This window comes from Petromyzon marinus, unplaced genomic scaffold, assembly GCF_048934315.1.
Source record: "Petromyzon marinus isolate PM22_M1 ecotype Great Lakes invasive population unplaced genomic scaffold, UKy_Petmar_22M1.pri1.0 PM_G_Scaffold_105, whole genome shotgun sequence".
Classification (NCBI taxonomy): Eukaryota; Metazoa; Chordata; class Hyperoartia; order Petromyzontiformes; family Petromyzontidae; genus Petromyzon; species Petromyzon marinus.
The window spans coordinates 66306-92177 of NW_027422657.1; the positions used below are offsets into that span (position 1 = coordinate 66306).

Genomic DNA, 25872 nt, shown 5'->3' on the forward strand with positions numbered 1-25872 from the left:
CCTCGGCTCTCTCGCGCCCTGACGTCACGCATCACGTGGGCGAGGGGCGGAGCTCCGGTGGATTCACCCCCCCCCACACGCAACCCCCACCCACGAAACTACCCCCACCCACGCCCACGCCCCTCACCCCATTCACCCAACCCACTCTCTCTCCCACCCCTACGCTCTCAACACGTCACGTGGGTGAGGGGCGGAGCTCCGGTGGATTCACCCCCCACCCCCTCCTCACGCAACCCCCACCCACGAAACTACCCCCACCCACCCACCCACGGCCACGCCCCTCACCCCATTCACCCAACCCCCTCTCTCTCTCCCCCACTCCGCTCTCAACACGTCACGTGGGCGAGGGGTGGAGCTCCGGTAGACTCCCCCGCCCCAACCACGCCCCTCTTTACAAGGACCCTCCCCCTTCCCTAAGACCTCGGCAAGGTTAAAGGTCAAAAGCAACGAGCCGACTTTTGCCCGATCTTTGACCCTTACCGTCATTCACCATCATCACCGTCATCATTACCATCATCACCATCATCGTCATCATCATCACCATCACCGTCAACATCATCATTACCATCATCACCGTTATCATCATCACCATCACCGTCATCATCACCGTCACCATCATCACCATCATCACCACCGTCATCGTCACTGTCACCGTCACCATCATCACCGTCATCATTACCATCATCACCATCACCGTCAACATCATCATTACCATCATCACCATCACCGTCAACATCATCATTACCATCATCACCGTCATCATCATTACCATCATCACCATCACCACCATCACCGTCATCATCACCGTCGTCACCATCATCACCGTCATCATCACCATCAACCTCATCACCATCATCATCACCGTCATCACCGTCATCACCATCACCGTCATCATCACCATCACTGTCATCACCACCGTCACCATCATCATCACCGTAATCATCATCATCACCATCATCATCACCGTCATCATCACCATCATCATCACCGTCATCATCACCATCATCATTACCATCACCATCATCACCGTCACCATCATCACCATCATCACCGTCGTCACCGTCATCATCACCATCACCGTCATCGTCACCGGTGGACCAAGCAACTCTCCTCACGTGACCCCTCAACAACAATGGACTACACCCACGGGCGGAGTTTTGGGGTGGGGTGGGGGGCAATGCCCCCCCTAACCTGCACACCTTCATCAATGTATGTTCAGTAGTTTACAAGTTAGGGGCGGGGGGGGGTGGAAGTTTTATTAAATGGACCCGCGATTCCGAACGCGAGGGACAAAGCAAACTGGAACCCAACTGTGCTTCCATTCCGCTGCATCTTGCATAGAGAGCGATGCAAAATAATCCACCGCATTCTCCTGTTCAAACTCGACAAGTACTTATTAAATTATTACACAAACCCCCTGCCACTAACTACCACCCCCCCACCCCCCCCCCCCCTCGGTAAATATGAAAATCAAACGCTGCCTATGAATACGACGCAAATCCTGATGCAGGTTTGTGTCTCTAGATCATCGGGCGTTCTTCATCACCTCCAGGGGGAATGCGAGATGCCCTCTCTGGGCGTGCGAGACGACACGGCCAGACGTTTCTTTAGAAGGCAAATCGGAAACACAAATCAGGCGTGGGCACGTTGGCGTTGCAGCTCTTTCTTACGTCTCAACGAGAGCATCGTGGGGGTGGGGAGTGTTTGAGGAAGGGAGGGGGAGCGGTTGTCGTGCATGGAGCGACCGGTGACGGTGCTTTAGTAGCAATGTGGAATTTCCACAGACCAATTCAGGACCTCATATTCTTGGTTCTTTCGGTAAAGTCACCGCATAGAAGGGAAACAATAAAATTATAAAAATTAAATCACGACGTTTCGACAGCAACACAAGCAATCATCATCAGGTGTGAAAACCACAGCAAGAACCATTTGAAAAAAAAAACGCCACTTTTTTCAAATTTTCTTGCCGTGGTTTTTCACACCTGATGATGATTGCTTCTTGTGTTGCAGTCGAAACGTGGTGATTTAATTGTATTGTTTTATATTTTTATTATTTTATTGTTTCCCTTCTACGTGCTGGTGACTTTACCGAAAGAACCAAGAATATGAATCCCTGCAGTCACGAAAGCTTTAAATAAAAAATTAAATTCAGGAGCGTGAACAGGGAAGAGGCGGTGACGGAGCTCAGCGCTCGCTTGAGGCTCAGTCTCTGAAACGAGACGCTACGTCGAGTTACTGCAGACACACGGTCGGTATGAAAAACATCACCAACGTTTATTCAACTCGCCATAGTACAGCACGCTACGCACGCTCACACGGCAGCGGTCACACGGCAGCGGGGGAAATGAACAACCTTCTCTGGTTCTTTCGGTAAAGTCACCACCACGTAGAATGAAAATAAAATAATAAAATAACACGATGAAATTCTCGCGACGTTTCGGCCACAACGCAAGCGGCCTTCTTCAGGTGAAAGGAACAAACCTGTCGGGACGACGGAGCCTCTTCTCTGTTCAGAGCTACATTGAAGCTCTGTCGTCCCGGCAGGTTTGTTCCTTTCACCTGAAGAAGGCCGCTTGCGTTGTGGCCGAAACGTCGTGATAATTTTATTGTGTTATTTTATTATTTTATTCTCATTCTACGTGGTGGTGACTTTACCGAAAGAACCAAAGAAGATGAATCCTTGCAGTCACGAAAGCTTCAAGTCGAAATTTAAAATGAACAACGGTTCACAGCAACGCAACGCGTCCTCACGCAAGCACCCTCCTGAAGCGCGCGTCCCGAGACTCGGGCGAGGCTTTCTCGGGAAATCGACGACGCATCATCATCATCAGAAGAACGGTTAGCGCGCCGTCCTCTGAACCCGCTGACCCGACCTTCATTGCCGGCCGCGGTTAACTTAAATGGCAAGCGATGTCCGGATCGGTCCCCTTCAGCAACCCGCGCCGACCGGCACGGTGAAGCATGGCCTCGCAACCCCCCCATTACATATTCTTAGCTCTTTCGGTAAAGTCACCACTGGCACAAAAACTGACACCTTTATTCAAGGCATCATGTTTGCAATAACCACAACACAAGCAGTCAAAATGCAAACAAACAAAAAAGACAACTCTGATAATGATATTGGCACTGTCCTTGAATTTGATTGGTCCACACCCGAGACAGCTTTTCTTAGAGCCCTTTAGTCTCCACTGGTGTTGGACCTTTTGGCGTCTTCTGGTCCAACACCAATGGAGACTAGGCTCTAAGAAAAGCCGTCTCGGGTGTGGACCAATCAAATTCAAGGACAGTGCCAATATTATTATTATCAGAGTTGTCTTTTTTGTTTGCATTTTGACTGCTTGTGTTGTGGTTATTGCAAACACGATGCCTTGAATAAAGGTGTCAGTTTTTGTGCCAGTTAAAAGGGTAAAACCTATTCCTATATCTTGTTACTGGCAAAGGAGGTCTCATAATGAGAATGATTTTGCGAGGCCGTTGGCGATGGAGGTTAAGCCCATCGGCTCGCCGTCAACTCGCCGCGCGCTCGCGCCGAAAGGCGAGCCGTGTCCGCGAAGAACCAACGCCGGCTGAAGCCGCGATCGGACCGCGGGAGTGGAACCCGTGGTCCTCGGTGGTCCCCCAGTCCCCGACGGAGCTCAGCCACTCGTGGACGCCCGCCCGAGGTACACGCAACAACCTCCTTCCCGACGTGCGACACGCGACTCCGTCACGATCGCGCCGCAGAAACCCCACCGTGGATTTCGTGGTGGTTTCCATGCCGTTCCCGCCCACCCCCCCCCCCCAAACATTTTTATATCATTAGAACGTAAAACAACGTAAACAACGCATTATAATAATAATCTAATTATACGATGTGCATGGGCATCGTTGGGTATTCAAGAAAAGAACGAGGTTTTTGTAACGGATGCACCGGGGCTTCCCAAACTTGTCTCCGTTGTCTTGTGGCACTGGGCGGAGTCGGGATGCCCTCCGGATGTCTGCACTTTGACGCCGTTTGCAAAACCTTAAAGGGAAAAGAACCCCGCCACAAAGAACAAGGAATGAAGATCCGAAGGCCGGCGGTCCCTCCCCACCCACCGGCGGTCCCTCCCCACCACCCATCGGCAGTCCCTCCCCACCCTCCGCCGGTCCCTCCCCACCACCCATCGGCAGTCCCTCCCCACCCTCCGCCGGTCTCTCCCCACCCACCGGCGGTCTCTCCCCACCACCCACCGGCGGTCTCTCCCCACCCACCGGTGGTCCCTCCCCACCCACCGGCGGTCTCTCCCCACCACCCACCGGCGGTCTCTCCCCACCACCCACCGGCGGTCTCTCCCCACCACCCACCGGCGGTCCCTCCCCACCACCCATCGGCGGTCTCTCCCCGCCCACCGGCGGTCTCTCCCCACCACCCACCGGCGGTCTCTCCCCACCACCCACCGGCGGTCTCTCCCCACCACCCACCGGCGGTCTCTCCCCACCACCCACCGGCGGTCCCTCCCCACCACCCATCGGCGGTCCCTCCCCACCCACCGGCGGTCCCTCCCCACCCATCGGCGGTCCCTCCCCACCCACCGGCAGTCCCTCCCCACCCACCGGCGGTCCCTCCCCACCCACCGGCGGTCCCTCCCCACCCACCGGCGGTCTCTCCCCACCCACCGGCGGTCCCTCCCCACCCACCGGCGGTCTCTCCCCACCCTTTCTCATCGTCTTCATCGGCCAAACCTCCACTTCCTCCCCCTCTCCTGCCGGGAAAACAACAACAACATGATAATTGGTTTTTTTTACCCTTTTATCTGACAACAAAACTGACACCTTTTTTAACAAGGAGTCATGTTTACATTGACCACAATACCTGCGGTCGGAACGCAAACACAAAACAACAACTCTGATAATGTATGTGGCACTGTACTTGAAATTGATTGGTCCACACCCGAGACAGCTTTCTTTAGAGCCTCGTGCATACATTATCAGAGTTGTTGTTTTTTGGTTGCTTTCCGACCACAGGTATTGTGGTCAATGTAAACATGACTCCTTGTAAAAAAGGTGTCAGTTTTGTTGCCAGATAAAAGGCTAAAAAAACAATTATCATATTTTGTTACTGGCAAATGAGGTTTCCAATGGAACAACAACAACAATTACCATCGTCATCGTTGCCTGTAGATGGTTGTTGCCTTCAATGCCGTTGCAAAGTACCTTCGTCTTAGAGAAATCAATGTCGTGTGAGCCCACCGCATTAAAACAATGATCAGCACACGGCCGAGGTATTGGTCCTACCGTGTTTCAGATCTGACTTATGGTCACGAGAACGGTCCGAGACACGTCGCTTAGTTTCCCCAATGTAACGACAGCTTAGTTTGTAGACGCTGGGGTATTGCATGTCAGGGATCACATCCTTCACAGATGCGATCAGATCACGAATTTTACGTGCTGTGTTAATTCGAACCTGCATTTTGTGTTTGCTCATTGTTTTTTAATTATTTTTGGTGACCTCTTGCTATGGCAAGGTGATGTTTTTGAATTGGGTCCTCAGACGGTTATTTCCCAACGGTTGGGGTGATAGCTTTACGGATTGTGTAGTCTGAATATCCATTCATCTTGAGAGCTTGGTGTACGTGTTCAAGTTCACTGGCTCGGTGATGACGGTCGGAAATATATCCAGCTCCATAGTGTAGAGCTTTGATGAGGGAATTCTTCTGGGAAGGATGGTGGTGGGAGTCAGGTTTTAGATAAGCATCCGTATGGGTGGCTTTCCTGTAGACAGAGTGTCCCATTGAGCCATCTGGTCTCCTTTCGATTAAAACATCCAAGAAGGGTAGCTTGCCATCCTTTTCCACTTCCATTGTGAATTTGATGTCTGGGTGTATGGAGAGTTGATGCGGTTGAGGAATCTGTTCAGAGCTGGTCGGCCATGTGGCCAGATGACGAATTTGTCATCCACGTACCGCAAGGATGGACGTAGGGTGGATGCCTGGACGGCATCCGTCTCAAAGTTGTCCATGCAAAACATTGGCTAGGATTGGAGATAAGGGAGAACCCATTGGGGTACCTTCAACTTGTTTGCAGAATGTTCCATTCCAGGTGAAGTAAGTGTTGGTGAGGCAGTGTGTCACCAGGGCCGGTACATCAGCATTCAGCCCTTGTTGGACCAAATCTCCAATGCTTGCAATTGTGTCAGGCACAGGAACTTTGATAAACAAAGAGACTACATCAAAACTATCGCGGCGGTGGTGTTGGGAATGGTGATGGTGGAGCTGCTGGTGGTGGTGGTGGTGTTGGGAATGGTGATGGTGGAGCTGCTGGTGGTGGTGGTGGTGGGGGTGGTGGTGTTGGGAATGGTGATAGTGGAGCTGCTGGTGGTGGTGGCGGTGGCTACCTGCACTCGGCAGAGACGGCGTGACTCATCAGCAGGCACTCGGGAACCAGGATTGGGACGCTCCGTCGCTCCCTCGCTGGAGGAAAGAGAACGAGAAGATCACGCGCAGGGTGGGAAGATAAACTCAACAACGCACGGAACTCCGTTGACGCTTCCCGAAATACAACAGCAGCAGCAGCAAGCAGCATCGTCAGGTCTGTTGATGTTTCTGGTTGTTGTTGTCGTAGTTACCGGTGAAATGTCACCAGGTACTCGAATTGTAAAACGTTGTAGTGGATTTACTCTCCAACACACAACCAGTTAGTACTGAACTAGTATACTACACTATAGACTACACGATACACTACACTATATACTACACTATAGACTACACTATACACCACACTGTATACTACACTATAGACTACACTATAAACTAAACTATAGACTACACTATACACTACACTGTATACTACACTACACTATAAACTACACTATAATTGTAAATGTTGTAGTGGGTTTACTCTCCAACACACAACCAGTTAGTGTTGAACTAGTATACTACATTATACACTACACTATACATTGAACTGTATACTACACTACACTATAAACTACACTATAATTGTAAATGTTGTAGTGGATTTACTCTCCAACACACAACCAGTTAGTAATGAATTAGTATACTACACTATAGACTACGCCATACACTACACTGTACAGTACACTATAGACTACGCTATACACTACACTGTACAGTACACTATAGACTACACTATACACTGTATACTACACTACACTATAATTTGATTTGAAGCTTTCGTAACTGCAGGGATAACTCTTTGGTTTTTTCGATAAAGTCACGTATAAATAAGAAATAATGAAATAACATAATAGCGTACGACGTTTCGGTTGCAACACAAGCAACCATCATCAGGTACAGAAGAGCTAAATTTACAAGACAGGGGAGACACATAACCTCAGATGTATATACAAACACCCAAGTAGGGGGAACTGACACAGATACAACAGGGGACACAGAGAGAGAAGCATACCAGACAAACAGGGTTTAGCAAAATTTTTGGAAACCATATAAAGCAACACAGACAAATGTTGTGTGCTGCAGCGCCCTGCTTTGCTCCGTGCATGCCTCGTGCTGATTTTGTCCCATTGTCACTCAGCCTTGCCTTCTCTGCCTGTTTGGGGCGGCTTTGCTGTGTCCTTGTCTCTGTGCTGGCTCGCTCCACTTGGTTGTCTGTGTGTGTCTGTATTTTGAGTCCGGCAAAACAACCCCCTACCTCCTCGCGGTGCGGGACGGGCAACTCTGTCGTGGACAGTGCTGTGGGGGGAGATCCAATTTTGATTGGCTCCTCCCCTCATGGCATATGTGTCCACCACAGGGGCTAAACGGGGGCTCTGGACGGGTGCGAGGGGCTGGTAACCCCTCCACCTTCAATTAATTACCACGAAACCACGAATTAAACTGAAATATGTAACTAATAAGCTTGTGCCGGAGGCCCCGGGGGGCCAGGCGTCTATGACGTCTCCTGGCCAAACCCCAATTGGCGGAGCCAGGAGATTGAATACCTACCCTCGGGGCTACTCCAGAAACAACGAAAAGCCACTACGGGTGGCCACATGGAATGTTCGAACGCTCACTGCAGAGGAGAGGCTGCCACTCCTCTGTCGGGAGCTGGACCGGTACCGCCTGGATCTATGCGGCATTCAGGAGGTCCGGTGGACCGGCTCTGGCTCCTGCCACCATGAGGGGTGGACAGTCCTCTACTCGGGGCAGCAGACTGCCAAACAACAGGGTGTGGGTCTTCTTTTGAACAAAAGAATGAAGGGGGCGTGGGAGCGTGGCGGTGAGGTGTGGGAAGCTGTAAGCCCCAGGCTACTTTGGGCTCGCCTTCCCATCAACCGGAGGCGAGGAATGGTGGTCGTGGTTACTTATGCCCCCACCGAAGATGAACATCCGTGGAGGGATGCAGGCAAAGCCGATGAGTCAGATGCCTTCTATGACCTCCTGTCACAGGTGCTGGCTAAAGTGGCCCCTCGGGATAGAGTCATCATGTTGGGTGACTTCAATGGCCGAGTTGGTCATGATACTGGCACCTGGTCTGGAGTGATTGGAGGGCATGGGCCAGATCAGCTCAATAACAACGGTAGGAGGCTGCTAGATTTTTGTGCAGCCCATGGGCTTGTAATTACCAACATGCTGTTCGGGCATCGGCGCATCCATACAACATCATGGATGCATGCCGGGTCCAAGCAAGAACATCTGCTGGACTACATAGTGACGGACCAGCGAATGCGAGCCCATGTCCTTGACACCAGGACCTACCGTGGAGCTGATCTGCCCTCTGACCATCGACTAGTCATCTGTAAGATGTGCCTGCCATTCTTCCACTCCGGTGGTGGGTGTACACCCAGGACCCCATTCCAACATAAAGTGGCCTGGTCTCAGTTATCTGATGAAAGTTGCAAGCGAGAATTTCATCATCGCTTGCGGCTGGGATTGGCATCGTCCCCGACTCCTCCTGATGTCGAGGGTAAATGGGCGAGGTTTAGGACTGACTCATGCAGCTGCAATGGCTGCTTTGGGTACGCGGTCCAGACCTCCCCAGAGACCCTGGCTGACAGAGGAGGTGTTCAGGATGGTTGAGAAAAAGCGACAGGCCCACTGTCATCGGCTACAGAATCCCACGTCAGAGAATGAGGAGGCTTACCGCAGCCTTCGCTCGGAGGTTCGGAGAGCCGTGAGGCGCTGCAAGGATGGGTGGTGGTCGCGGGTTGCTGAGGAGATGGAGTCTGCCTCAGTGGCCCGTGATCACAAATCTCTATTTAACTCCATCAAAAAAGTAACCTGCAGCGCCACACCTATTACCATCATTAGGGGAAAAAACGGTGATCCAATCTCCGACCCCCAGGAACAGGTTCGCAGATTTGCTGAGCATTTCTGTGAGGTCCTGGGGGAGGGAAAATCCCTCAGCCAGGAAAACATCGTGGCACAAAGTGAGGATGACCCTGCTGAGGCTGCAGTGCCAGAAGAAGAAGAAGAGGGGGCTAAGCGGGCGCGGCACGGGCTAGAGAAGAGATGGAGTGATGTGGTACAGGAGGACGTGGAGCTGAGTGGACTTGCCGATGACTGGTACCAGCGGTGTCAAGATCGGCCTCTGTGGAGGAGGCTCGTGAAGGATGCTACTGGGCAGTTGGAGGCAGTCGCCCTCCAACAACAACGGAGGGCGGAGGAGCGACGCTTAGAACAACGAGCGGAGCGCCGGGTGGCTAAAGCACAGCAGGTTGGCACAGTAGGGGGCACAGGTGGTGCATCAGCCAGTCATCTCAGTCAGTCGACCCGTGGCACCTGGGTCTGCCCAGTGACCTCCTGCCAGCGGGCGTTCGACACTTCACGTGGCCTCACGGTGCACATAGCCTGGCACAAGCGTCGTGGTGACGTCACCGCCACTTAGTGGCGAATGGCGGTTCTTGTTGTATTTTGAGTTTCATACTTTACTTGCAATTTAGCAATCTTTTGAAATAGCGTGATCAACCGGACTATGCGTTAATTGTGTTTTGACCGACCGACTGTGTTGCTTTACATGGTTTCCAAAAATTTTGCTAAACCCTGTTTGTCTGGTATGCTTCTCTCTCTGTGTCCCCTGTTGTATCTGTGTTAGTTCCCCCTACTTGGGTGTCTGTGTATACATCTGAGGTTATGTGTCTCCCGTCTCGTAAATTTAGCTCTTCTGTACCTGATGATGGCTGCTTGTGTTGCAACCGAAACGTCGTACGCTATTATGTTATTTCATTATTTCTTATTTATACGTGACTTTACCGAAAAAACCAAAGAGTACACTATAATTGTAAATGTTGTAGTGGATTTACTCTCCAACACACAACCAGTTAGTGTTGAACTAGTATACTACTTTATACACTACACTATACATTAAACTGTATACTACGCTACACTATAAACTACACTATAATTGTAAATGTTGCAGTGGGTTTACGCTCCAACACACAACGAGTTAGTGTTGAACAAGTATACTACACTATAACTACACTATACTACACTATAACTACACTATAAACTACACTATAATTGTAAATGTTGTAGTGGGTTCACGCTCCAACACACAAACGGTATGTGATGAACTCGTATACTACACTATAGACTACACTATACACTACACTGTATACTACACTATAGACTACACTGCATACTACACTGTACACTACACTATACACTACACTGTACAGTACACTATAGACTACACGATAAACGAGTAACTACTTAGCACGTTTTGTTTATGTGACACAAACCTTACTAATTGGCTGTGTCAGGTGATGGCGGGTTTAACGACAGAGCATTTATATTTACACGATCTCACCCAAACAAACTCTACTATGGACAGGATCAAAATCTCGTGTTTAGAAAGACAGAGAGAGACGCAGACTTCAAATGTACAGCAGACATCAGGGTCAGACCCATGACCTCCTGCATACCGGGCGAGGTAGTTAACATCTCATAGCCACCGTGATGATGAGAGACACCACAAATTCAAAATACAGAACAGGTGGCGGGCTTCAGCGCACCTTGCAGACGAACGCGGCGACGACGGCAGCAGCCCCGGCCACCAAGCCCAGCGCTGTCAACGTCGCCACCGCCACCGCCTCCACCACCGCCGCCACCAGCCACGTCCCCTTCGTGGGCGAGGGGAGCGGCGCGGTCGCTGTGGGGTCGGAGGCGGCGTCGCCACCGCGCCGCCGCGGGGCTGACAGAGAACCGGGGCGGCGACGGAGAAGGGGCTCGGTGAGACCGGCACGCGGCGCCACCGGCTCAACGCGGCTTCGCGTTTTGTTCGTTCGCTGTTGTTGCTGCACCCGACCTGAGAGCCGCGCGGCTCGCAGGGCCGCGCCCGATAAAATGAAATGAAAAAAAAAACTTGAAACTTCGCCTGCGGCAAGGCAGGCAGGAGGATCAATCGCTAAAACGTGGCACTGCCTGGACACGGCTCACCGGGGGGAGGGGGGGGGCATCTTCACCGTTATCACTCTAACCCCGCACGCTCTCTTCTAAGGGCGTCGACAACAACAACAACACGGCGCTTGTCGCCAGGCTCGGTGCACTTGAAGACTGGCGGTAGGTCACGGGGACAGACCCAGCAGCAGGCGCCGTGGGGTCGACCGATGCGCACCAGACGTGCGACGTTATCACGCAGGACGCTCAAGGGTATCAAAGGCGTAGCCTCGACAGACGGTTAGGTCAAGTGCCGCTAGCGAGCAGCGGCAATGGAAGCTGGCACGCCACACCAGGGTGGGTGTCCAGCACCACGCCTGCCCGGCTCGCCTTTGTCTCCCCAGCGGCGGTGTTTACAAACCGCACCGGGGAACTCGTTTCAGGCCGACGCCGGATCAAATCACCGTCACCGGCGTTGGCCGCGAACGGGAATCGAACTCGGGCCGCCAAATTCGTAGCAGCAGCAGCGTAGCGCTAACCGCCAACGCAGCTGCTCCCCGCTCGGGCCGTCGCACGGGATGACACCGGCTTCATCCTTCGGGCCCGTGTGAATCGTGCTACACGAGAATTCTCCCCTCGCGCGCACGCCACCGGTACACTGCAGGCAGGCCTCCCTCAGTGCTCGAGGTGCGGCCCCCTGGGAAAAGTGAGCGCTAAAGGAATCCTCGTTAAAGGGGGGCGGTGGGGGGAGTCATTATGCTAGCGTGTATAGATGCTAAACGCGATATCAGAATTTACAAATATAATTTATATTTCGATTTAAAGCTTTCGTGACTGCAAGGATTCATCTTCTTTGGTTCTTTCGGTAAAGTCACCACGTAGAATGAGAATAAAATATTATTGTGTTATTTTATTTTATCAATTTATTATTTTATTCTCAATCCGCGTGACTTTACCAAAAGAACCAAAGAAGATAATTTATATTATTATAATAATTGATCACAGGGACTCCCTACTTACGAATGTCCTACTAGGAACTTTCAGAGATACGAACAAACCGGGTACCCGTGCGTCAGGTCGCCTAATTTGGACCGAGAGTCCCAAGCTCAACAGACGGCGGCAGTGGCGTCTGCAACATCTTCAGGACGTGACGAACGGAAAGGGGTAAAAAAAGCAGCCTCTTCTTTTCGTCATCATCGTGAGACCGCCAAAAATGTTCCCGTAGATATATAAAACCAACCCACACTCTTTGGTTCTATTCGGTAAAGTCACGTAGGTAAAAATAAAATAACAAAAAATCACGACGTTTCGACCGCAACACGAGCGATCATCATCAGGTGTGAAAACCACAGGAAAAGACATTTGGAAAAAAAAGTGTCTAATGGCGGGAGTTTAGGCATTGTGAGCCAGATTGAGGCGTCGATATGGATTGGTGATGTAGAAAGGATTGTCCCGGCGTTGGTTTCAAGTTCACTGGCGATGCCTTGTTTATTGGGGACGGATTATTTTAAGAGGATGCCCTTTTGGATTTTAATTGACCGGGGTTGGGTGGGGTTACCGTTGAGGTTTTTGGAGTCCCCTTCAAATCTAGAATAAAACCAACCCACACCCACCCACCCATCTTTTGCCAAGTGGCCTTTTGTGATCGGACGGTCCCCCCCAAACGCCGCTCGCTCCGTTCACCTGCGACCGTCACGTTCAGCGTCGCCTCCCGTGCCACCGCAACGTCCTCCGCGTTGCACCGCCCGCAGACCACCATGCACCCAATCACGGGGCCGAGGCCCGCGGAGACGCGCCGGAGCCTCACGGAGCAGTCGCCCTTCGCCACGTCGCCCACGAGCGCGGCCACCCCGACGCCGACGACGTCGACGCCCGAGTTGTAGATCTGCGGACGAGAAAAAAGGAAAGGCCGCGATCCGGTGTTGCCGCCCGCCCGCCCGCCCGCCCGCCGTCTCCGGCCCGTCTCTCCCGAGCGTCCCACAGCGGCTCCCGGCGACTCGCGCAGCGTTCCCAGACTCCGGTGCGGAGGAGGCGGCGAAGTTTCGCGATGCACGACTTTTTTATTTTGTTTGATTCCTGCAGCGTACGAATTCGGCCGCGATTTGATTGATGCCCGATTGGCTGTGGCCCCGCCGTCATCCGCTTAAGTGGGCGGAGCCTTCTGCTGGGCAGGGGCAGTAAAGTGTTATCATTCGGCATGCGCGTCTCGTCAGTGACATGTAAATATTCTTTGGGTCTTCCGGTAAAAGTCACGCAGATAGGTTCAAATAAAATGAACCTATCTACGTGACTTTGCCGAAAGAAGGGAAATAATAAAATAATAAAACATAATAACATTATTAGGTTTTATTTTTATAATTTTATTGTTTCCCTTCTACGTGGTGACTTTACCGAAAGAACCAAGAAGATGAATCCCTGCAGTCACGAAAACTTGAAATCGAAATTTTAGCGAAAGACCCAAAGAATATGAACTCGTGAAGTCACGAAAGCCTTAAGTCTAGTAATGTATAACTTATATTAGTGGTTTCTGGCATAGAGATCCACAGAAACTGGTTAAAGTTGTGGATTATCCGTGACTTTGAATTATCCACGGCCGTCTTCCCGATCTGTAAGTGCGGATAATCAAAGAGTCCACTTTATTTGTTTGGAACATCGCACGCTCTTTCCTTGTGCACGTGGGGCTTTATCCCTTGGGTGTGCCAGTTTCATTCAATAGGAAGCCGTTCAATTACGAAATTAGGCAAACTTCTTAAAACGAGATCCTTATTTAAAACAACAAAAAAGTGGCACTCGACGAGACGTTAGCTGGGTCGTTGAGTGACACCGTCACTCCTCCGGAGCAAAACAAACACGCGCAAATAACGCGCCGCCGGTTAAACAAAAACCGCGGCGTGTCAATGCCAGCGGCGACACGGACGGGGGAGTCAGGTCGTTCAAAGTTAGAGCCGGGATGAGGTCCGCCCATCACCTGGATGACGTCGCCAATGGGCGTGTTCTTCGAGTAGAACGCGGGCAACACGGACCACTTGACGATGACGTGATTCGGGTCGGTCGGCGGCGGTGAGAAAGAGCAGTTGATGGTCAAGCTCACCCCCTCCGTCACGTCCAGCCTCTCCGGCAGGGAGAGCCGGAGCTTTGCTGCGACAGTTACATCTGCACGGGAAGAGAGGAGAAAGAGAGTTTAACACGTAGTAGGCTTTCGCGACCAATATTATTCACAATAAAGGTTGTTTTTGGGTTAGATCGCGTTATTTATAAATGTGTCGTAACCCTCCACCACCCGACACGGCCAATCAGCAAAAAAAAAGTGTCACGTTGACAAAAGACAAATAGTTCACTACTTTAGCCCCACACCGGTGGTGTTGAAGAGTGAATCCACAACATTTACAGTTTGAGTATTATTAAATAATACATATTACAATTCCTTATAGGGGAAACACATGCTAATTAACGGATTACTAACGTAGCATATAATCACTAACACACATTACAACTAATTACTAATCTACAACTCATTACTAATCATAACCAATGGCTGATTACCAATCGATTATATAATTACAATTCCCCCCCTGCCTCTCATCACTGCACCTGATATGAGTTAAATGATGACGTCACCCTGCTGCTCTATTTAAGACCGGGAGCAAGCGAGGGCTTTACCATTCTGGCAAATTGCCCGATGATGCTGGATGTATTTACCAGCGAAACGTCGTACTCAAACTGTAAATGTGGATTCACTCTTTAACACACCGGTGGGCTAAAGTAGTGAATTATTTGTCTTTTGTCAACGTGACACTTTTTTTTGCTGATTGGCCGTGTCGGGTGGTGGAGGGTTACGACACATTTATAAATAACGCGATCTAACCCAAAAACCTTTATTATGAATAATATTGGTCGCGAAAGCCTACGTGTTAAACTAATCAAAGAGGAGTTGTGTTAAGATGTTCCAACACCAAATAGACACCTTTTTCAGGGAACCAAGTCTGAAAATGACCACATACGGTACGTGTGGTGACCATGCAAACAACCTCTGATAATATATGCAGTGCTTTAATAATAATAATGTAACTATATTCTTGGTTCTTTCGGTAAAGTCAAGTAGAAGGGAAACAATAAAATAATAAATACATTGCTTGCCGTGGTTTTTCACACCTGATGATGATTGCTTGTGTTGCAGTCTAAACATCGTGATAATTTTATTGTTTTATATATATTATTATTTTATTGTTTCCCTTCTACGTGGTGACTTTACCGAAAGAAGCAAGAATATGAATCCCTGCAGTCACGAAAGCTTTAAATAAAAAAAGTAACGTGACTATAATGTTATATGCATTGTCTTTGAGAAACCGATTGGTCTACACCAGAGACAGCCTTGTTCTTAATGGCCTAGCCTCACCATTGTCAGACCAGGGAACGCCAACAACAGTACAAAGACAATGCGCTATTTCTAGATTTGAAGATTTCGTGACTGCAAGGATTCATACTCTTTGGTTTTTTCGGGAAAGTCACGTGGGTAAAAAAAAATCAATAAAATAAATGAAAACAACTAAATTAAATCATTTAATTTAGTTGTTTAATTCAGCTGTTATCATTTAGATTCTAGATTTTTTTTTTACCTACGTGACTTTACCGAAAAAACCAAAGAGTACAATGCACTATATATATATTTTTTATCAGACCATGTCTGTTTGCATGTTCACCACAAGTACGTGTAGCTGATGCAGTAATTGATTCCTTGACAAAGTTATCTATTTGGTATTTGAACATAATAACATGTTTTCTTGGTCATTTCGGTAAAGTCACATAGAAGGGAATTTTATTGTTTTATATTGTTATTATTTTATTGTTTCCCTTCTACATGGTGACTTTACCGAAAGAACCAAGAATATGAATCCCTGCAGTCCCGAAAGCTTTAAATCAAAATATAATAACATCTGTTTTCTTGGTCAAAAGGGTCAAATCTATTCTTATATTTAATACTTTGATACTGGTGAAAAGGTATCCCATGATAGAGCTGCTCACCCCGAGCTATGAATGCTCCGATACGTGTGGCATTCTCCTGTAGCTCGCCATTGCTCAAGCGCAGGCCCTGGGCTGTTTATTTGTTCAATGCACAGAACACTGGCGATTCCAGCCACCCTATTAGACTCTCCAAATGATGAACTCTGCTGATAACAGCGATGTCGGAAACCTGCTGCCACAACTACGGATTATACGATGGCGGTGCTGACGCGTCTACGGATGACGACGACGATGACGACGCTAGACAAGACGATGCCGAACAACGGCGTCAATGACGATTACCGTCACGGTGACGCTTGCTGGATGCTGCCGCTGCGGTTTCTTGTTCGTGTTATTGTTTCGTTGCGGTTGCAACCCGATTCAAGAGCCGCATGGCTCACAGGGCTCTAACCAATAAGCGAACTGGACTGGTCGGTGTTCACGGTGGTTGTTACCTCGGACCGCGACGGAGGCCAGAAGGAGCACCGCTAGACACCGCGGCAACATGGCGTGGCCGGCGCGTTCTTGCTGCCGCTGGTGTAGCTGGTACACCACCACCGTCCCCTTCTCCTCCCGCCGTGAACCCTATGTATGTTGCGTATTAAAACACAATGCATTTCACACCATTAGATTATTGATTAAGACAATGCACACACCACTACAATGACATTATACAATACAAATAAGTTAACATCTCTAACCTGCAATAAGTCGATCAGACACCATCCTTCCACCGCGCTTCATATTTTAGACCTTAATAATTCACAGTATTTTATAGCATTGAAATGGACGTTCACATTCAGCTCTGAGGCGGCGACCATTGGTTCTTGTACCTCGTCAACAACACCAGCGTTATCGACTGTTACATCACAGCAACATCGCACTCTCCTCACCAAAACGCATTTACAGTGGACGACCGCTTTGGAATACGTTGAATTTGGTCCACGTCGTGTATTTGACGAGAGAAAAAATGTCTTGGGATACGTCTTGCTTGGGGTACGACGCGCTTGCTGCAACTTGTATGGGTCGGGATGAGTCACCGCGTAGAGTAGAGCCCGTTCACGACTTAAACAAAGCGCCGCTCCTCAGTCTGCCTGTCCAGTAGATCTCGTTCAGTGCGCAACCCTTTTGCTACAACTCTCCGTGAATTTCCACGTGGTGTTTTTTGTCATTTTAACGTTAATTTTTTTTGTCAATTAATTCAAGAAGGTTAGTGAGGAAAGCCAAGCTGCGAAGAAAATGGCGAGGATCACTGTCGACGTGAAATAAGAGATCGTAGAAAAAAGTATGACAGCGGCGTGCGCGTCACTGATCTTGCGGTGGCATCGCGTATATGCCGAGAGCAACAATTTAGACGATGGTGAAGAAAACATAACGAAGCCATCGAATCAGCTAACGTTGCAAAAGGGGGTGAAATTTATATCAAACACAAAGATCACGGACATCAGAGCAAGTAGAAACATTGTCTTCTTTGGTTCTTTTGGTAAAGTCACGTAGAATGAGAATAAAATAACAAATTGATAAAATAAAATAAAATAACACAATAATATTCTCACGACGTTTCGGCCACAACACAAGCGGCCTTCATCAGGTGAAGGGACGAGACTGTCTGGTAGGACAGCGCTGGAGTGAAAGAGCCACGTTCAGATCACGGCCTTTAAGCTGTGTGAGAGGAACAAAGCGCCTTGACAAAGGAATTAGCATATAATTTAGCATTGAAATGGCTGAATGATTAGCTTGTGACTGGTCACAGAAATAGTTATGTTAAAAGTTAAAGCATACACATCCGCAGAGGCACCCCTTGACAATGGAATTAGCATAGAATTTAGCATTGAAATAGCTAAGTTAAAGCATACACATCCGCAGAGGCACCCCTTGACAATGGAATTAGCATAGAATTTAGCATTGAAATAGCTGAGTGATTAGCTTGTAACTGCTCACAGAAATAGCTACGTTAAAGTCAGACCATACACATTCACCGAGGCACTTAGTACAAATCAAACAGGAAAATTTAGCATTGAAATAACTAGGCGAATTTAGCATTGAAATAACTGAGTGATTAGCTAGTGACTGGTCACAGAAATGACTATGTTGAAGTCAAGGCCTACACATCTGAGCTATTCACAGTACTATATAGTGAACCAATAAACAACTAAAATATAAATTACCTTAATGTTATCAATAAACTCTATATTCTCCAATCAGCTAAGCTACCAACAATAAGTCGTTATATATCACAATGCTATATGGCGAAAAAATGGGTGGATTCTTACCCTCAACTTTAGCACCACGGATAGCTACGGGCCCCGTTCAGACGGACGAGTTCCTCCATGGTCGGAACAGAGGAGGGGGAGAGAGACAGCTGCGAGGCCCTAGTATACTCCATGTTGTAAAACCATACCATTAACCGTGGTGTGAGAGGTATTAAGAGGCAATGCTGGCGAAAGAGCTGCGGTCTGAAGGTCATCGTAAAAATACAATTAATTAAGAACAGAAATGATTTAAAACATCTTTCCAGTGGTTACTAAGCCAGAATACATCTTCTCGGTTGAAATTGTCTCTGTGCTTGTATATGTGAATGGCCTCATGAACGAATCTCTCATGGTAGCCGGTTGGTTTGCAAAGAACCTCCGTCTTGGAGAAGTCAATGTCATGTGAGCCCACTGAATTATAACAGTGATCTGCCACGGCAGAGGAGTTCGTCCTACCGTGTTTCAAGTCTGCTTTATGTTCGCGGATGCGGTCCGAGATATGTCTTTTGGTTTCTCCAATGTAGCTACTACCACAGAGGCACTTTAGTTTGTAAACGCCCGGGTACTGTATGTCTGGAACAGCATCTTTTACAGATGGAACTAAATCACGGATTTTATGTACTGTGTTGAATCGGACCTGGATCTTGTGTTTATTCAGGATTTTGGAGATCTTTTTTAGTGACCCCTGCAATGTAGGGCAAGGTGATGGTTTTGAGTGGCTCCACAAGAGGATCCTTCTTCATGACTGGAGTGATGGCTTTGCGGATTGTGTAGCCGGAGTAGCCATTAGCCCTGAGAGCCTGGTGTACGTGCTTGAGTTCACTGATAATGTGTTCCTGGTCGGAAATGCATTGGGCTCTATGGCATAGAGTCTTGATGAGGGAGTTCTTCTGGGATGGATGGTGGTGGGAATCCGGTTTCAAGTAAGCATCTGTATGGGTAGCTTTCCTGTAGACAGAGTGGCTCATTGAACCATCATGTCTCCTTTTAATTAAGACATCCAAAAAGGGTAGTTTGCCATCTTTTTCGACCTCCATGGTAAATCTGATGGCTGGGTGTATGGAATTGATGTGGTCGCGGAATTGGTCTAGAGCAGGCTGGCCATGTGGCCAGATGACAAAGGTGTCATCAACGTACCTCTTCCATAAGGTCGGGCGTAGAGTGGCAGTCTGGATGGCGTCAGTTTCAAATTTTTCCATGAATACGTTGGCTACAACCGGAGATAGGAGGGAGCCCATTGGGGTGCCCTCAGTTTGTTTGTAGAAAGTTCCATTCCAGGTGAAGTATGTGTTGGTTAAGCAATGTCTCACCAGGGGGGGTACATCAGTATGCAGTCCTTGATGAACCAGGTCTTCAATGATAGCGATGGTGTCAGGTACCGGGACTTTGGTGAACAAGGACACCACATCAAAACTGACAAGCAGGTCGTTTGGGGACAGGGAAATGCCTTTGATTGTCGATACCAGGTGAGTAGAATTTAGTACCGCAGAGGTGGTTTTTCCAGTGAAAGGTCGCAGTATATCAGCAAGAAAACGTGCCAGTTTGTAGGTGGGGGAGTTGATAGTAGAGACGATGGGACGAAGGGGTGTATCTTCTTTGTGTATCTTTGGAAGGCCATATAATCTTGGTGGTCTGGCAGCAGAGGGTTTCAACGAGAACTGTTTGATCTCATCAATAAATGCTGTTGAATCAGAGATGATTTTGTTCGTTTTGGTGACCAGGCTGTTGGTGGTATCTCTTTTTATTTTTGTATAGCTGCCATCGTCGAGTAGTTCTTGAATTTTGTTGTTATATTCTGTTTTGTCCATGATGACAGTGGCATTGCCTTTGTCAGCTGAGAGGACGACAATATCATCCCTCTTTTTTAATTGAGATAATTCAAAACGTTCGTCTTTGCTGATGTTGCTGGGTGGCAACTTAGCGTTTTTGAGGGTTGCAGCGATTTCAGATCTTGCTACGCTGCAGAGATGTGACTCAAGCCCTTGAGTGCAACGTCGACATGGGCAATGATATCATTAACCGGTAAGTCTCTCGGTGTGACAGCAAACTTTAGACCTTTAGCTAAAACGGATTTCAGACCATCTGAAATTATTATTGTGTTATTTTATTTTATCAATTTATTATTTTATTCTCATTCTACGTGACTTTACCGAAAGAACCAAAGAAGATGAATCATTGCAGTCACGAAAGCTTTAAATCGAAATTTAACCGCCTCTACGGGGAGGGATTCCACACATCCTTAAGATCATTCAAAAGACTCCGGGATAAGAAGGCTCAACTAATCGAGTCTCTCACCTTTCTGAAGAGATGCCGCGACTCTAAGGTAATACCAACCGCATTTACACTAACCTCTGCTGTTGCAACTTCTCTCAATGCAAAACGAATTCTAGCTAGAACTAGCTTCGCTCTTATCTCGGAAAAAATCAGACTTACACGCACCGAACTCGATCAGTTAGACAAGAAACTCTACAAATCACACTTAAAATTGACAGCAACAATGTCTACATCGGATTGGGAACATGTAGACAATATGACTACCTCTTCGGCTGCCACTATGTCGAACAAATGTAGGGACAATTTGATTTCCAAATTCAATCACCTCTCCAGCAAAAAATCGGATCCACACACCGAAAAGATAGACGTCAACAAAGTCGTAATTAATCGCAGTAACAGTTCCATTTCTGATGGTCTGAAATCCGTTTTAGCTAAAGGTCTAAACTTTGCTGTCACACCGAGACACTTACCGGTTAATGATATCATTGCCCATGTCGACGTTGCACTCAAGGGCTTGAGTCACATCTCTGCAGACGTAGCAAGATCTGAAATCGCTGCAACCCTCAAAAACGCTAAGTTGCCACCCAGCAACATCAGCAAAGACGAACGTTTTGAATTATCTCAATTAAAAAAGAGGGATGATATTGTCGTCCTCTCAGCCGACAAAGGCAATGCCACTGTCATCATGGACAAAACAGAATATAACAACAAAATTCAAGAACTACTCGACGATGGCAGCTATACAAAAATAAAAAGAGATCTCACCAACAGCCTGGTCACCAAAACGAACAAAATCATCTCTGATTCAACAGCATTAATTGATGAGATCAAACAGTTCTCATTGAAACCCTCTGCTGCCAGACCACCAAGATTATATGGCCTTCCAAAGATACACAAAGAAGATACACCCCTTCGTCCCATCGTCTCTACTATCAACTCCCCCACCTACAAACTGGCACGCTTTCTTGATGATATACTGCGACCTTTCACTGGAAAAACCACCTCTGCGGTACTAAATTCTACTCACCTGGTATCGACAATCAAAGGCATTTCCCTGTCCCCAAACGACCTGCTTGTCAGTTTTGATGTGGTGTCCTTGTTCACCAAAGTCCCGGTACCTGACACCATCGCTATCATTGAAGACCTGGTTCATCAAGGACTGCATACTAATGTACCCCCCCTGGTGAGACATTGCTTAACCAACACATACTTCACCTGGAATGGAACTTTCTACAAACAAACTGAGGGCACCCCAATGGGCTCCCCCCTATCTCCGGTTGTAGCCAACGTATTCATGGAAAAATTTGAAACTGACGCCATCCAGACTGCCACTCTACGCCCGACCTTATGGAAGAGGTACGTTGATGACACCTTTGTCATCTGGCCACATGGCCAGCCTGCTCTAGACCAATTCCGCGACCACATCAATTCCATACACCCAGCCATCAGATTTACCATGGAGGTCGAAAAAGATGGCAAACTACCCTTTTTGGATGTCTTAATTAAAAGGAGACATGATGGTTCAATGAGCCACTCTGTCTACAGGAAAGCTACCCATACAGATGCTTACTTGAAACCGGATTCCCACCACCATCCATCCCAGAAGAACTCCCTCATCAAGACTCTATACCATAGAGCCCAATGCATTTCCGACCAGGAACACATTACCAGTGAACTCAAGCAGGTACACCAGGCTCTCAGGGCTAATGGCTACTCCGACTACACAATCCGCAAAGCCATCACTCCAGTCATGAAGAAGGATCCTCTTGTGGAGCCACTCAAAACTATTACCTTACCCTACATTGCAGGGGTCACTAAAAAAGATCTCCAAAATCCTGAATAAACACAAGATCCAGGTCCGATTCAACACAGTACATAAAATCCGTGATTTAGTTCCATCTGTAAAAGATGCTGTTCCAGACATACAGTACCCGGGCGTTTACAAACTAAAGTGCCTCTGTGGTAGTAGCTACATTGGAGAAACCAAAAGACATATCTCGGACCGCATCCGCGAACATAAAGCAGACTTGAAACACGGTAGGACGAACTCCTCTGCCGTGGCAGATCACTGTTATAATTCAGTGGGCTCACATGACATTGACTTCTCCAAGACGGAGGTTCTTTGCAAACCAACCGGCTACCATGAGAGATTCGTTCATGAGGCCATTCACATATACAAGCACAGAGACAATTTCAACCGAGAAGATGGATTCTGGCTTAGTAACCACTGGAAAGATGTTTTAAATCATTTCTGTTCTTAATTAATTGTATTTTTACGATGACCTTCAGACCGCAGCTCTTTCGCCAGCATTGCCTCTTAATACCTCTCACACCACGGTTAATGGTATGGTTTTACAACATGGAGTATACTAGGGCCTCGCAGCTGTCTCTCTCCCCCTCCTCTGTTCCGACCATGGACGAACTCGTCCGTCTGAACGGGGCCCGTAGCTATCCGTGGTGCTAAAGTTGAGGCTTAAAGGCCGTGATCTGAACGTGGCTCTTTCACTCCAGCGCTGTCCTACCAGACAGTCTCGTCCCTTCACCTGATGAAGGCCGCTTGTGTTGTGGCCGAAACGTCGTGAGAATATTATTGTGTTATTTTATTTTATCAATTTATTATTTTATTCTTATTCTACGTGACTTTACCGAAAGAACCAAAGAAGATGAATCATTGCAGTCACGAAAGCTTTAAATCGAAATATTTGTCTTTGTTGTGTGTATGAGATGCATGTGTGTGTGTGTATATGGGAAGCGGTAGTGCAGCGGTGAGCGTGCTGCACTACGAACCTGGCGACCTGAGTGATTCCCACTCACGGCCAACACCAGCGACGATGATCTGAACCAGTCCTGGGCTTCCCCTGGGTCGACTCAGTTTAAAACCTAGTAGGCTTTTGCGACCAATATCATCCATAATAAAGGGACCTTTTTTTGGGTTAGATTGCGTAAATATAAATGTGTCGTTAAACCCGCCACCACCTGACACAGCCAATTAGTAAGGTTTGTCACGTAAACAAAACGTGCCAATTAGTTACTGCTTCAGCACACTGGTTGTGTATTGGATAGTAAACCCAGAACATTTACCATTAGAGTATGACGTTTCACTGATTATTACAACCAGCTTCATCAGGCGATTTGCCATAATTGTGAAGAAGTATTCCTGTTTCCGTCTTTGAAGTCAACTCAGCCTTAAATGAGTACTTGGTGCAGGGTGTGAACATCGCCACTTGGGAGACAAATGCGGCCGGGCGTGGTGTTTGGCCACCCACCCCATCGTGTGCTGGGCCGGCCTTCATAGGTGTTGGCTCCCAGCGATTGCCCCGAGTCTGTTAAGGCTATACGGGGGTCTTTGTCTTTGTGTGTATGAGATGCATGCGAGTGTGTGTGTATGAGATGTGTGTGTGTATGAGATGTGTGTGTGTGTATGAGATGTGTGTGTATATGAGATGCATGTGTATATGAGATGCGTGTGTGTGTATGAGATGCATGTGTGTGTATGAGATGCGTGGGTGTGTATGAGATGTGTGTGTGTATGAGATGTGTGTGTGTGTATGAGATGCGTGTGTGTATGAGATGCGTGTGTGTGTGTATGAGATGTGTGTGTGTGTATGAGATGCACTGCTGTATAATAATGTACTACTCACTACTGAGTACACAGACAGTCCCCACTGTGTTCACAGCTACCACCCCAATGCACGCATAAACTCAACTCAGTCATTAAAAATGTTAAGTTATGTTTAGCAAACAATAGTCATTGCAACGTTATACTTGAATCTAATAACAAGTTTAAGGCACTGCTGTATAATAATGTACTTGTCACTACTAACCACACAGTACCCACTGTGTTCACAGCTACCACCCCAACGCACACATAAACACACTCACACAGTGCGCTAACCACTGCACCGCCGCTCCCCACACACACACAGTGCGCTAACCACTGCACCACCGCTCCCCACACACACACAGTGCGCTAACCACTGCACCACCGCTCCCCACGTCCACCACAACCTGGCACCCGATGATGTATCGATCGGCTCGGCTTACCGTGGCTGCTGCGCCAAGTCACCTGCAGAGAAAATCGATTCAAATTTCGATTAACTATTCTCGCGCCGATTCCTAACGGGATAACATTCGGAATCGATTATAATAGAATTACGGATGTATGAGTCGATTTCAATTTGGACAACATGGGAACCGATTTATTTGTGGCTTAGGCTAATAAAATCGATTTGCATTGGGATAACATGGGAATCAACAGTGGTCTAAAATGAACCTTCATTAATCGATTCCTACTGTGTAGACGTGGGAATCGACCACGTTAGACGATCACGTGTGTGGGCGTGGTCTCTCAACGTCAATCAACCAGGTAGGGCGTGACTGGTGGAGAGTTTGGGATCTGATTGATTGATTGCTTCTGTGGACAGGTGTCTTTTATACAGGTAACGAGCTGAGATTAGGAGCACTCCCTCTAAGAGTGTGCTCCTAATCTCAGCTCGTTACCTGTATAAAAGACACCTGGGAGCCAGAAATCTTTCTGATTGAGAGGGAGTCAAATACTTATTTCCCTCATTAAAATGCAAATCAATTTATAGCATTTTTGACATGCATTTTTCTGGATTTTGTTGTTGTTATTCTATCTCTCACTGTTCAAATAAACCTACCATTAAAATTATATTTCTTAAAATTATATTTCTTAAAATTATATTTCTTTGTCAGTGGGCAAACGTACAAAATCAGCAGGGGATCAAATACTTTTTTTCCCTCACTGTAAACCCCAATGATCCGATCGAAATGAGGGATTTTGATCGGATCATTGGGGGGCCACGTGTCACCACCACCCCCCCCCCAAACAGTCATGAGCAGCACCTCCCCACACGCCCTGCCACCGAGAAAAATGTTTCACGTACGAGAGTGAAACTGATATTTTCATTCTCAGCTGGAATTTAGCCAAATGCAATACGCTTGAGAAACCTGGTTTAAAATCACAAGCAAGTTGCCTGAATTTCAAACCCATGGTCTCAGCGGTACAGCTCGGTGCTCTTGACAGG

The 25872-nt window shown here is 47.9% G+C and overlaps 1 protein-coding gene across 2 annotated transcripts; it reads right to left on the reverse strand.

Annotated features, from left to right (window-relative positions):
- Positions 1–3780: 3780 nt before the first annotated feature.
- On the reverse strand, positions 3781–24939 carry LOC142908852 (uncharacterized). 2 transcript variants are annotated; one of them, XM_076059492.1, is made up of 7 exons: positions 24869–24939; positions 16754–16883; positions 14266–14450; positions 12981–13182; positions 6356–6431; positions 4660–4724; positions 3781–4003 (listed from the first exon to the last, which is right to left on the reverse strand). In XM_076059492.1, the coding sequence occupies exons 2-7, from the start codon at positions 16803–16805 to the stop codon at positions 3876–3878; spliced, it is 708 nt and encodes a 235-aa protein (XP_075915607.1). In that variant the 5' UTR covers positions 16806–16883; positions 24869–24939; the 3' UTR covers positions 3781–3875. The 2 variants fall into 2 exon arrangements, with proteins under 2 accessions (XP_075915607.1, XP_075915608.1); XM_076059493.1 differs by lacking the exon at positions 3781–4003 and adding an exon at positions 10934–11112.
- Between the last annotated feature and the right edge of the window lie 933 nt (positions 24940–25872).